General features: G+C 38.8%; 1 protein-coding gene across 1 annotated transcript; it reads left to right on the top strand.

Moving 5' to 3' along the window:
• The first annotated feature begins 3,483 nt into the window (after positions 1 to 3,483).
• Positions 3,484 to 13,011, top strand: LOC108679366 (probable CoA ligase CCL7). The gene is made up of 9 exons (XM_018167976.2): positions 3,484 to 3,675; positions 4,459 to 4,729; positions 5,186 to 5,409; positions 6,987 to 7,134; positions 7,916 to 8,067; positions 8,344 to 8,515; positions 9,057 to 9,226; positions 10,779 to 10,934; positions 11,459 to 13,011. The coding sequence occupies exons 1-9, from the start codon at positions 3,574 to 3,576 to the stop codon at positions 11,759 to 11,761; spliced, it is 1,698 nt and encodes a 565-aa protein (XP_018023465.1). The 5' UTR covers positions 3,484 to 3,573; the 3' UTR covers positions 11,762 to 13,011.
• The last annotated feature ends 1,470 nt before the right edge of the window (positions 13,012 to 14,481 follow it).

Genomic DNA, 14,481 nt, shown 5'->3' with positions numbered 1-14,481 from the left:
ATGTCTGCATCCATTCCACAATGCCGCATGCATGTTCATGTTGTGCGTCACATGTCTACATCCATTCCTCAACTCCGCATGCATGTTCATGTTGTGTGTGGCATGTCTGCATCCAATAACCTCGAGCTTCAGCAAATATCAGCAACATTACGAGCACCTCGTAAATCTTGCTGACGGAATATCGGCTGACGACGCTCGCACAGCAGAAATTTCGTATTAAAAAACCGCATAGAGTTCCTGCACGCTTGCGTCACCAGAAGCATCTGCTTGACCTCTTCGTATAAGTTTATCCAGCGAACGACACAGCGCTCTAGGGTCGCTGCGTGGCTCTTTGACTCTCTGGCGCCAAAATAACTCTTTTTAGCGCATTTTCTCATTAATGGAAAAAATGCCCTATTGTGCTCGTCATGTCCGTCCGTCCGTCAGTCCGTGACTTCACGTTTTTGTCGATTCTAAGAAAATGCGCTCTCTGTCACTCACTGCTGCGAGTACTGAGTTATATTTTTTTAGATTGAAGAAGGTCGAAATAATTGCGCTGCGAATCTCGCTAAGTGGAGGCCACCGTATAGCTGCAGCAGGATTGACGCGTCTATTCACCTGGTAGACAAGTCTTTTCTATAATGAGATATTAATTCTCTTCAGGGGCCACCAACAAGCCCGCTTGAGCAGCCGAACCAATCGCTGCGAGACCCGACATTCATCATCGAATCATGGGTCGGAGACTCGTTGGGGTACCTGAACTGTGCGTGCAGGAATGAGGTCATTGAGTGCACAGGTCAGCTCGGTGTTGTAGAGTTGCACGAGGTTGTAATCTATTCAAGTACGCTTTGAAATTTGCGTACGCATTAAAATTAGTCAGTTTTAAATCAATTTACATTACCCTGATTGGTAACTATCGCCTCACTACCATATTTTAAATACAATTATTCACAAAGTGAAAAAAGTTTTTGATTGCATAATGACCCTTTATGACCCAAAGCTTATCGCATTGCCAGCAGTTTTCTCACGATGCAAGTGATAGGGAAAAGCCCAACCCTCACATTCCCAAAGCCAAATACAAAATTTTCGCCGAGTTTTCAATGGCCGTCGAAAAAATGAAGGTACTCTATGGCAATTATTATTCACAATCAATAAAACAAGGATCATTTAATGGAAGTCTTTCCTTCTCACCCTGCTTCATGAAGTGAAAGTGGCGCAGTAGCCAAGCTGCTGCCAAACGGATACCCTCAGAAAAATAAACGGTAAAGTCGTCTAAATCGTAACACTTTCTGTACGTTGCACTGATGTCTTTCTGTCGGGTAAAACTGGGTCTGGATGATCTACTGAAAGGTAAGAAGTACATCGCTATTCGGACAAAGTCTTTCTATTTTTCTGTGTGTAGTAACTGCGCATGAACTTGCGCAGTGCAGGATCATTCTTTATCAGCTGAGACAGATATCATGATCACTGTACATTCAAGCAAAATACCCTCCATGACTGCTATATATCTTTTACTGTTCCTTTCGTTCCTTATATCTATCACTATTCCTATCGTTGAAGCTAGGGCGGATTTTCAGATGATGCATTGCGTTGTGTTTGACTGCATTTATGTAACGGTAGTACGTCACGCTGGTAACGTTATATGGTCCCAACATTTATTCCTCTTACATATGGCTGTACTAATTCTTGCTTGCATTGTCACTATGTTAGTTTAGTTAAAAACGCACAGCACATTATAAGATCCCTAGCTGACGGTCGCATTACACTCGGTGTACCTAAACACCATATAAAAACTAAACGTGGTGCATCGAAGGTTATAGGTGGCGATGGTATTTTACTGATGGTGTAACGGTGGGTGGCCAGATCTGCCTAAAATCAACAATAAAACACCAATAAATCGAGAGGGTGGCGAGTATAGGTGGCTGCAGTCAAGCTCTGAATTAAGAAAGTCGAGGTCTGAATTAGATGCAAACATGAGAAGCGGATACTACCAGAACGGTGTGAATCGGTCGTTGTGTAGGGCATGTAGCGCCTCGGATTGCCCAATCGTTTTTTAGGTCAATGCTTAAAGTTGCGTGTTCGGTTAATGCTAAGAACTTCAGTTACGGTCGAGGCTGGAGAATTTAGTTTCTGTCATCACCTATTGGCTTTGTTATTAGTCAAAAAACATCAAAGATTCATCAAAAATTTTCCTGACGTCTTCAGAAATTAAAAACGTCATAAGAAATTTCCGACATACATATTTGTTGTTAGTTTTATATCGTGTTCATGGTTAGTTAGAAACTTATTCAAAAATTTTATATTAACTTTTTTCTGTTCCGTAATGTTTTCGTGAATATTCTCAGTAAAATGAAAATTTAGAACGAAATTAAATTCTCTTCTTGAAAGACAATGCATTATTGTGATCAAATGGGAAAATTCCAATGATAATATACAAGAAAAGTGCGATCTTGTTAAGAATAAGCACCCCAGGATGACCTTGTTATGAACCTTGTTTTACATTGAATTGTAATTCATCAAAATTTTTTGAATAGACCTAATCTTTTTGTATTGTTCACTCAATTAACCTTATTAAGCATACGCGCCCTAGTAGCGTTTCGGGTGCTTATTCTTAAAAAGATCCGAAAAGTGTTAATTAGAAATGCTATTTTCATCATTCATTAATTAAATATTTATTTAGTGCAAATGTGCACATAGTACGAAGTGTCCTGTAGGTGCGGTCTTATAAGCGAGTATCAGTGTGCATCTGCAGCTAGAGAGGGAAGGAATGTAGTATATCCTTCCTCCTGCAGTTATGTTTAAGCTATTACCATTGCTTGGTTTTTGATGGGTAACTTAACGAGTGATCAATATTAATGAAAATCTCATCGAGACTCTTAATTTAAAAACTAAACAATTTATACCTTGTGTATAACCAGAGAGTTTAAGAGAATTTTACACGTTAAATTGAATGCATGTATTTTGTTGTATCGTTTGCTCGATGACAATTCGCCACGACACAAGCCAACCGGCTATAACTAATTTGGAGCTGACGTCGCTATACATATAAATTTGAGTGTCTAAACGTTTTTAATTGAAAGCATCGTTGATATGTATAATATTAATTTCGTTTGAGAAAATTCCTGAAGTTTGTGCGAGCGAAAACAATTATAAAATCGGTTAATGTTCTTATGTAAATAATTGTGTGAAATGTATTACAATATGTGAAATTGATTCCATATGCACGATTTGAAAAATCTGTTCCTCAGTCCGTGCCGTGACCGCAGCGCCTATTGCATTAAACTAGTAAAACTAATGTTCATCGGCTGCAAACCTAATGAGGAAATTAATTGGTTTATTCTTTATAATTTTTATTATAACATCTACACATAGAAATGTTCGATAAAAAATATCAAGGACCATCGTAACTTCCGAAGAGAATGCCTAGTAAGTTATTTAAAGATTTCCGCTGATCACATCATCAATATGTTATAGAAGAATTTTAATGCATTTCATCTTTGTCTGTGTTTTCCATTGTGCAAGTGTCAGTTTCATTAAATTGTCCACAGGATTTTTTAAAAATTAAATTAGTTAAAAACCGAATAATTTGAAAGTATGTCGAAAATGTGGAAAGGCGTTGAAACGCCTCTAGTGAAAGGCAACCTCGTGAGTTTTCTCTTCAAAGACGCGCATAAATGGAACCATTTACATGCATTGGTAGGTACTTTTTCGTGTGCTTGCTTAAGGTTTAGTTATTTATCTATTTGCCAAGTAAAATTAAGATGAGGATATTAAGTTCGATGGGATGCTTATATTCAGTGATTGATATTTACTAAAAAACTCAGAAAATATTCTGAGCTGCACCATAAATGCCTGTCAACTTCCATGCCAGTTACTTTTTAATTTTCGAAAAAATTTTCAATGTCAAATTTTTTTGACAGTTTTTTTGCAGTCACATTTTCATTCTCACTCTGAAGTTTCGATTAGCCACGACCAGGAAAAACTATATTTTTCAATAAGCCTTAAAAACATAACAAAATTTTTATGCGTGCCCGACTCTGAAATGGATGCCGCCTAGGACTCGGGTAGCTCGTAAATAAGCTTCTCTGTGTCCGCTTCGGCTCAGGGTTTGAAGAGCAGCCTCTGGGCAGCTGGCTAGTTCGGTATGACTCGGCTCGGTCAACTCTTTCCATACTCAGGCGACTTCTAAAGTCGGAAAATAGATTCTGACCAAAAACTGATTATACGATCAGTCCGCCATGCAGACCCAGAATAACTCTAAGCCGAGTGTAGAGACTATTCTGCCGAAGCCTGGGCGGTCCCCGAATTTTGGTAGGGTTCACAATTTGCCATTAAAAATTTTTGGAGTCATTCATACAAGTAAGTAAATCAATTGCACAAAATTATTATTATTTATGCAAAAATTAAATAAAACACGAAAATTGTTCGACTTATTTCCTAATTTTAATTGATCGCACAAAAAATCCCGTCTCGTGGCAGGAGTGTGGGTACACCCGCCAATCCCTAACGTACTGGGAGCTGCAGCAGGCAGTGGGAAGATGGGGAGCTTGGCTGACCTCCTTCATGGGGGAGTCCAATCCTTCCGCCGCCAATCCTTCCGCCGCCAATCCTTCCACCGCCAATCCTCCCTGTCGCCAATCCTTCGTGGTGGGGAAGCTCGCCCCCAGCTGCGTGGACGTGGCGGTGGTGCAGCTGGGGACCATGGCCGCGGGGGTCGTGTACACGTCACTCAACATTTCCTTTGGTCCCAGTGAGAGACTTTTTTGTTAGCGAAAGGATTAAAAAATTGCGAGCATGACTAGGTGATTTCAGTATATTTTTAATACGCGACACTCAATCATTTATTTGATCCCAGTGAGACTTTTTGACTAGCGGAATGTTCAAAATTACGACCATGACTGCATAATGTTACAGTTTCTTTCTAGTATGCGGCACTCAAAAATTTTCTTCGGTCCCAGTGAGATTTACGCTTACGTTTACGATTTATCTCACTGGGATAAAAGAAATTAGTTTTTATCCATCACTATATTACTGCCGTTTGATTTTATTTTTCCTTTGCCAACCACCCGAAAATGCCTACCTAATTGTTCTTCCTGACATCGATCAAAATTTGTAGACCTGTAAGAAATAATAAATTAATTCTCTACATTTAATTCATTTTTTAATTAATTTAATTATTTATTTAATCAAACTTTCCCCCACAAAGGGGAGCTGAGTGCGCAGATCGAGGAGACGGGCGCCGCCCTTCTGATCACAACACCGAAGTTCTTCCTCCGCCTTCAGGAGGCCCTGGACAAACTGGGGCGCAAGATCCCCGTCGTGTTGATCGGCAGCGGGGAACTTGGGGACGTAGGGAGCGACCTCAACGTTGTGGGAATATACAAAGATATTATCAACGACCAGACGATTAAGCCTATGGAACCTGCTGAGGTGCGTAGAATGCTGGTGGGGTCACCGGATTAAAATTACACGTACAATCATATCATAAACATCGACAGAACTAATGTAACCTCGTACTCCTGCGGTGGATCGCGGCACAGTGAAAATACAAAAATATTCACACGCGAGGTCACATCGTGGTTATTTAAAACTAAAATGAAAATGTCTTATTACGACCTCTTACAGTGTAATAAATAATATTATTCAATATAGTGATTTCAATATTGAAGATCAAGCTTATTTCTAGATTTGTTTCTTAGACGATGCGCCTTAATACATCATGTGCCCATAAATAAGTTCTTGCCAATGAGTGAAATGATTTTAGATTTTTACATGTTTATAGTTTTTTAGGTTATTGCGTATAGCATGCATGCAGTTGCTAGATTTTAAGATAAAAATCAGAAAACTTAATTGAGATTTATGCGACAGTTTCATGATTAGAAAATGTTATGGTTTTAATGACAGATTTTGATTCACAAGCAAAATTTCATTGATTTGAACGCCGTGAGATGAGCGTATTAGAAAATTCGAAGTAAGTAAAACTTGTTATTTTTGCGTTTAAAATTACATAATGAGCATAGGAAAATCCTAATTCAAAATTTAAAAATTCTATGGAATAAATGATTTGTTAATACACATTCTTCAATAACTAGATTGATGCCGTGCGAGATTGCCGTGATGGTGCAATGATCGCACGTAAGCATTATATTTTTTCCGAATTGCTCGCAAGCTCGGTTGAAGTCGTATTTTTCGGCTAATCCAGCAAAAATACGATAATGCCGTTGAATTTTACCTTAAATGGGAAAACAATGGGAATTGCAGAATCCTTCATGCGGATGACATGTTCTTTATATTTCCCGGAACACTTATATTAATGCTCTGATTGAGAACCACGAGCCTTCGAATAGGCTCTGCTCTTCCCTATGAGTTTCTTCAAAATTTAGGCTGGACTTTACTCCAATCGTAAATGAGATGTCATTATAAATTTTTCCATGCTTTCCCAGCAATTCATTTACAAACTTTGGACAGCTAAAGAAAATATGTAAACCTTGTTTTAAAAGAGTTATGATGAAGGTAATTCAAGAAACTTTGAATATTAATGTTCACCAAGTCTGCCTCTTTGAAACTTTTTTCTAGATGTCAACGGGTTTTTTTTTATTCTCCACTAAATGGCATACTCGGCATTTCTTGATGATCCTCTTTGTTGTAGATACTACCTACCAAAAACAGTTTTGAACGAGCATGCTCATGCGTGAAGTGAAAATCTTCTTTATTGACTAGGTGTTGTGAAAAGTTTGAGGGGCAGCAGTGGTCGTAAATCTCACCTGTCAGTCCAGGACAGGTGGTACGGAGAAGGGGAACTCAATGAGGGCCGTCCATTGCCTCAGAAAGGGTGCTGGCTCGAATATCATATTACAAGACTATAAGCTCATGAGTAGAAACTGACCGAGCTAAGGACGAGGATTTCACACCTTTGTGGCGAATACTTCGCTCTCAGACTTCGCCGCAGTCCGACTACCATGCAGCCTTAAACTAGATAGTCTCACACTTATGTGTGGGTCGTGCAGTTGCAGGGAGATGAGGTCGCGTTGCTGCTGTACACTAGCGGCACCACCGGGATGCCCAAGAGCGTGCAGCATTCCCATAACTCTATCATCGCGGCGGTACAGGCAAGTATACACCCCCTCTTCTGGCCGCATCCTCCTACCACTGATGGTACGTAATTTTGATAAATTATTCTTGAATGCTTAAGCGTAGTTCTGAAAATATTCAAAAAATCTTCTGTTCGAATGACAATAAATTTACCTAAGTTTCTGGACCCCCCAGTCTGCCAGTCAGTAATGTGTGTTAATTTCATTGAATTGTATCTTATAAGTCGTATAAATGATTTAATTAGGGGAATAGAAGAAAAAAGTATTTCAGTCATCATTCAACATATCAGACGACTTTCAACCACCATTTTGCACTCGCTCTAATACTAAGTAACAAATATTTAGTTCGACCATCTTGCAGAAGCAAACGAATTTTGCATAAAGGTCGTTGGCAACACTCTACTAATGCATGCAGTGACTTCTTGCGTCAAAGAAAACAAGGACCCAAACGATGCCTCGAACTATTTCTCATTAATGGTAGAAACTTGGTGTTTGAACGAACCATGTTTCGAACTCGCTCACACTGCAAATGCGGAGTACCTTAGTTTGACATGGAAATGAAAAACTTTTACCACATACAGAAATTTCCTTTAATAATTATCTAAATTAGGTTTGATGACTTCAATTCATCAAAGTAAACAAATATTCAAACAATTTATACGGAATGACCGAACTTTCACCGCACAATTAATACGTTCATGGGAAGACTTCATGTACATGGTAAAGTTAAGCGATTCATATGGGTGACTACTTCGACAGCATAGTTGAACGATTCATTGGATGCCTTATCCTAGAAATAAAAAAAATAATTTAATAAAAGCATGACGATTTACCTTGTGTCGCAGAAAGCAACCAGACGCGCTCTCTGCTCATCAGGGACATCGGGTTAGGGTTCGGACTGATCTGTGCCTTCATGCCCGGGATCGCCACAGGGATGTGTCTCATCATCAAAACTTTGGACGATAACACTTTCCTGAGAGACGTTGAAGAGTTTAGGGTAAGATCGAAAGAAATGTGGGTCATATTGACCCAATTGTCAGAATCCAGAATCGAAATGTCCAAATAGACAATCCAGAGTTTGTGAAATACAATATGCGAGCCGTGAGTGACTACTGAGTGATTATATTACTTGCTGGAGTAAAGTTTGCGCCATTGGTCGTAAATATATTAATAATCGATATTTTTATTAATTATATATATTAATATAGTAATTATAAATGAATACTTATAATATATTCGAGTTTAATAACATATTATTTTCCAATATTTTTAGATAAACACAATCGCGATCGTGCCCCTGAATTTCCCGACGGTGCTGCGCCTGGGCATTGAGCGCCAGGATTTGCTCAAGCATTTCCGGCACGTGCTTGTGAGTGGCGCCCCTATTCCGAAGGCCCACGCCACCGCTGTGGCCAGCACCATGCCTGGAGTCTTCGTCCAGAAAGGTTCGTTGGGACGGGAAATGTATGTAAAAGTTTTTCTGTCCATGGATTTTAGTTCCGATTAAATGTTACGGAGTTTCCAAAAAATATTTTTCCTGCATAATGCAGTCAAAATTTTATTTAGTTCCTGTTTGTTCTGCCTCTGTTAATATAAAGTGTTCCTTAGTATACTATCTATGCGAAAAATTTGAACAGTAAATGAAATAGTTTGTCAAAATAGCCAAAAAATTTACATGCTGTGAGCATGGAAAGTTCAGGTTGTACAAATTCTTAAAATTTTCATCTAATTCTTCAATTATTAGGTAAGTTCACTTATTAAATAAATTATATTTGAAACTCAACATTACTCATCGACTTTAAACGGCATACGGCAGTCCCAGCTGGCCTCCCGACATACAGCAGTTCCCCGTGGCCTCCTAGTCCCGGATGTTCGGCGTTTCAAGACCAAAAACTACGATACCACTCGCAGCGACTAATTCATTCTGACCAAATATTTAAATAATTTAAATATAAAAGTAGTTAGATATGATTATTCACCGGCCAGGTTACGGCGCGTCGGAGATGTTGGTGATAGCACAAGACCCTGTGGGCGGCGGCAAGCCAGGGTTCACAGGCAGCGTCTGCCCCAACGTTGAGCTCAAACTCAAGGATCTCAACTCAACGGAGTTACTGCCCGCCAACCAAATGGGAATCCTATTCGTCAAAAGCCCCAGCGTGAGTTTTGCCTCAATTGTGTTTTACATAGTTCAGCTTTGGGTGTGAGAAGGTTTTCGTATGTATCAACATACTCATTAGATTGTTGTAAATATCAACATACTCATAAGTTTTGTAAGTATCAACATACTTGTCATGCTCAGACATGATGATTCATTCAATTAGTGAAGTTGTTAGCCCTTAAGCGGGCAGGTTCCATCTATATATATATAAATATATAGGCTATATATATATGTATAGCCTTCCAATATATCCTCTGTTATCATGCCTTTGTCAATCACCAATAATCTGCCCAGCCATTCACACATAGCATCACTACCTGCCTTGCCCAGCAATTGAAATATGAGCATTTAAGTGGAAGTTTCGACTCGGACGATGAAATTGATTTGCTTTCCACATTTTTTAAATAGCTGGAAGAAGCAATATCAATTTAAACAATTCAAATTAAATTGTGGAAATAAAATTAAATTGAAGCCAGATAGTTTCCCTTTGCATCTGAATGGTTTTATTGAAATAAGATCAATTTATTTTTTGCGTAACGACCGTTTTTATAGACCTTTCGGTAGCAATTTACTTAAATATATATGAAAAATTTTAAATGTTGCAAATTAATGAATTTATCGTACAATTGTCCGTATTTTCTTGCGGTGGCTCCAGAAAGTCAAATTTCTGCATATTTTTATGCTTGCGCGGGAATGGGTTGCATCACGCCAACTAGAAATTAATTCAACTTGATTGTTATGAGCCCATAATTATTCGTTGGGCCACATAAACGTGATGTAAGAAAATTATTATTGTTTCTGAATCTTAGCATACACAACTTCTTTGTGTTCTCCAAATGAGTAGGTTAAGAATACCGTTGATTCATGCGTTCACGATTCGAGAACAATTATTGAATAATAAGTGAGAAATTGAGAAATATATTCAGAGTGCAATGACATAAACTGATGAAATTATGAGGACAAAAAATATCATTTTGCAAAATAAATTCAGACATTGTCATTTCTGTGACCATCACCGAAAACAACTCGCAAATTCTTTAAACATTTACGCGAAACATGATCATTGAAATATTGCTTGCATCTAATAAGTATATACAGTAGTATGTAACGTTGTCAGCATTGATTAGGCCGCTAGAACAGTCATTGATTCGGAACATCGCAGAATATTCTCAGCTTGTTGCGGGTCTCGAACATGCACCTCACTGCTTCAATTTTGTGTTGCTTAACCACCCGGCCACATTGAGGATTTAGCCAGAACTGTCGCAGAAAGCTGGGATCGAACATGCAACTAGCTGCTCCAATCCTTATGCTCTGAACTGTAAACGATGGGTTAAATAATTCATGTCTATAACAATGCATTACTAGTAAGACTGATTACACTGTGCAACAAAATTTTTGCTACTCGTATGAAATTACCTGTATCTGATGTGTTTTTTTACGCTGATTCCATGTATGCCCTTGAAAATTCTCTAGCACGTCAGGTTTTCGAGTTATGTTTGTGAAAGTTTTTTATGCATGTAACTTCAGGGTCACAGAATTATTTGTCACAGAAAATGCAGGGTTACCGCAATAACCTGACGGAGACTAAAAACGTTATCGACGAGGAAGGCTGGTGTAACTCAGGCGACGTGGCCCTCGTGGACGAGGACGGCTACGTCCAGATCGTCGACCGCGTCAAGGAGATCATCCGCCTTGAATATGGCAGTGTAAGTGGTTGATGCACATTTAATAAAAAAAATAAAAAGCTTGTTAATAAAGTTTGATGCACGGTTAATGAAATGTATTTTATGGGAACTATAAGAGTTGTTTTCATTTCCGTTACCAGAGTAGATTAAAACGTTTATCAAACGTACCAATACCTACGCATTTGTTGTTCCTATTGTTGCAAATGTCAATGATCATCAAGAGCCAGTGCGAATAGTTTTTTTTAAGTAATTGCATAATTAATTCTACTCCATTATGTAGTTGCCGTTGTGGTTGCGGTTTCCGTTCTACAAATATAATCTCGTTACCTCGAGTTATTATAATTTATTACGACTGTGAAGTGTATGGAATTAGATGGGGAATTAATTCTGAAACGTGCAACTTTTACTTTAGAGAAAACCGAGTTCGAGTGGATCTGCATTTAGGAATTTTGGAAAAATTACAACTTTTTTAAATCTGAAATTCTCTTTTTACTCAAAACTAAGGCTTAAATCTCGAATTTACATGTTTTTCTTTTCTTCTCCAGGCTGCCCCAGCGGAGTTGGAGAACACGATCCTGGAGATGGAGGGGGTGAAAGAGGTGTGCGTCATTGGTACGCTCGATGCCAGCACAGGCATTGACTCCATTTACGTTTTCATAGTAAATAAAACGGACGTTTCTCCCCCCATTAGCGAAGAAGACGTTGTAAATTACGTCGTGCGGAACCTCAATGAACTAAAGCGGCCTAGAAAAGTGGTTTTCATGGACGCTTTGCCTCGGAACGACAACGAGAAGGTCGACCGCAAACTCCTGCGACTGAAAGCGAAGGAGATGGAGAAAGAAAAATAATTTTGTCTTGTTCGAGGGTTTCTGTGTAATTATTACTATATTATCGCAATTATTATTGCAAAAGTCTAGCAGCTTATGGCGGAATACGCGATGTGAAACGGGATTGACCGTAACTTCGATATTGTTAAAATATTTTTGCAATTATATTAATAAGGAAATAGTGTGAACGATGCAACACGATTTATGAGTTCACTAGGCTTTAGGTCATGAACTACTCGTAGGTGATGCTGATTTCAAAATTTCATGATTGAGTTCAGGTTTTCAATAAGTTTTCAATATCAGTTACTTGTTTCAAAAATTGTATTGCGTTCATATTATGCTTATTGAAAGAGATAAATTAGTGAACTTTTCATTTATGATGTTCGATTTATTGAGGCTCGTAAAGTTCATTGATGCAATTGGCACTTATTTTAAAAATTTGTCTTGATATTTTGCAGATGAGTTACGATCGCAAATAATATATTTTGATTATAAAGATTATAAAGTACCAATATGGAACTTCAACGTGTCCGATTGCTCTCAAGTTGAAATGTTCAATCGGAGAATCTGACTTGCCGCAGTACGCCATGATGCATGAGACATTCCTTAGGACTACCTGGAGAAATCACAACATCACTCAGGAGCCTTCACTCAGGAGCCATCACTCAGGAGCCATCACTCAGGAGCCATCCCTCAGTGTTGTCCATATCTTGACAAACTTTCTCACCTACAGCACGAGCAGAGAGCGGATGCAGTTCATATACGCCATTTTGCCAAACTTAACTGGGCAAAGATGACAAGAGCAATAACTGCATCACTTTTTGGACAAAGTATCACTCATTTCTATGATGGACCCAAACAGCAATATTGTCTCGCTTGTATTGCGTTTTCTAAGGAGAATGCGTCGTCACTGTGTCCGGCGTCAGTCTCGCATCTCATTATAATCATTATATTTATATAATATAGTTAGATCATATGTAATTGGGACGTAATATTCACTTGACCTGATAGAAATTGATGGAATAGTACCAGACATGAGTCGGCATCGGGAAGACATCTCGTGATTGATCACGTGATCAAGACCTTAGTTGTGGGCGGAAGCCGAAGACTATATAAGGGCTGATAACCTTAGAAGAGCCCCTCGTTGTATAGTTGATAAGCGCTCCGCGATGTAACGCGTCGGTTGAATTCTTCGACCACACGGTCGACGCTATATCTTATACATTTGTAATAACTCTTGTAAATTACCATCCCGTATATCAATATATGTTATCTGGACAGCTGTGTCTCACTTATCCTTCACGACCTTAGTCACGTAACCCGATCCTCAAGTAGAGCTTAATAAATGAGCTCTGAAAAGTGGCACCCGAACTATGTGATATAACAGCCTTGTGTTCTTAAAAGTGAAACTTGACTGCTTGACTATAATTGTAAGACTTTGAAGACGGTGGTAGAGTGAAAGACTTTTGAAGTGTTTCTGATTATAGCAACACTGTCGCATACTGATTTTCGTGCTGCCAAGCCTTTCAACGAATAGTTTCTGTGACGTTTATACTCACTTAAACGACTAACCAACGGAATCTAAGAAGACCTTCACATAGTAATCAAATCACACTATTTCAGCAGCCGAAATCTGAGAGAATATTCAAGTTTTGACTGGTGCGTCTTAGTTTTAACCTGCAACGTCAAGACTTTCTTATTTGAGCCTACGGATGATGCAGAGAAATTTGAAGCGTCTACGCATTGTTTTTTGCGTTCTTTTGAATCCGGTACGACCAAACAGAGAACAAATAAAGGTGATACTATACGGCGGCAACGCAGCAAGTGATCGGCGCTATTTTCCTCGTAAGCTGAAAGATTTGATGAAGAGACTGGCGAAAACGAGAGCGACCACGAGAGCAACCAAGAGAGCGACAACGAAACGGGCCGTCACTAGCTGAGGGCGTCTACGAGTGCTACTCGCAATCTGCTGTGCAAGATGTGCATGTGAAAACGTTTAAAAAGAGACGGCATAATTAACAGCAACCGTCATGCACCTACTAGTGTCGCCAGACTAGATATTGAGTAATCTAATTTTGAATTCATAATAGGTTTATTATTAATACTGTTCTAAATCCACAGGAAATTTGGCTTGTGACGCGTACGTTGTTGTAGAATAAAAAGACTTGGTAATCCAAGCTTTATTCAAACAAATGTCGAGTTACCTGAAATTAGAGTAACCGATATCAAACACTGATGATTAACACACACAACGAAATATAACGAACAATAGAAGCAATATTACAGCGAAATCAAAGTTAGCTATATTCATGGCGGAAAACTTACTTTACATCACGGAAGTAGATAAGACCGTACAGTTCGACAGAAACGTGGACACTGGCACGGTGCGAGACGCCAGGCCAGCTAACGTCTGGTCTTCATCTTAATATGAACAAAACTCGCATATAATACATCCTTTATTACCACATATGTCAAATATTAAATGAGTCTCGGGAGGTTTAAAACTATTCCCGCATATTTAATGCAGCAAATGGCCATTCAACTAGTAATTTTGCTAAGTGACGACAGTCATTCCTAACTTTAACACCGTTCTCAATAATGAACTTCCCACTAATGAATGAAGCCGTAATTACAAGAGATTACATACTAATCCTGTAATATTGAAATACTGTTGCGTCCCATTTGGGTTTATATGTTTGCTCTTTCAAAATATAATGCTAACAGTCATCAATGAAATTGAT

Source organism: Hyalella azteca, unplaced genomic scaffold, assembly GCF_000764305.2.
Source record: "Hyalella azteca isolate HAZT.00-mixed unplaced genomic scaffold, Hazt_2.0.2 contig8310, whole genome shotgun sequence".
NCBI lineage: Eukaryota > Metazoa > Arthropoda > Malacostraca > Amphipoda > Hyalellidae > Hyalella > Hyalella azteca.
The sequence above is the reverse complement of the archived record's forward strand: the minus strand, read 5'-3'. Positions and strand labels throughout refer to the sequence as shown.

What these genes read in the sequence shown, in the direction of transcription:
- LOC108679366 (XM_018167976.2), top strand. Translation starts at nt 3,574, where the DNA reads ATGTCGAAAATGTGGAAAGGCGTTGAAACGCCTCTAGTGAAAGGCAAC. An exon ending in CAACATTTCCTTTGGTCCCA is followed by an intron (nt 4,730 to 5,185) that starts GTGAGAGACTTT and finishes TCCCCCACAAAG; the next exon opens with GGGAGCTGAGTGCGCAGATC. An exon ending in GAGACGTTGAAGAGTTTAGG is followed by an intron (nt 8,068 to 8,343) that starts GTAAGATCGAAA and finishes CAATATTTTTAG; the next exon opens with ATAAACACAATCGCGATCGT.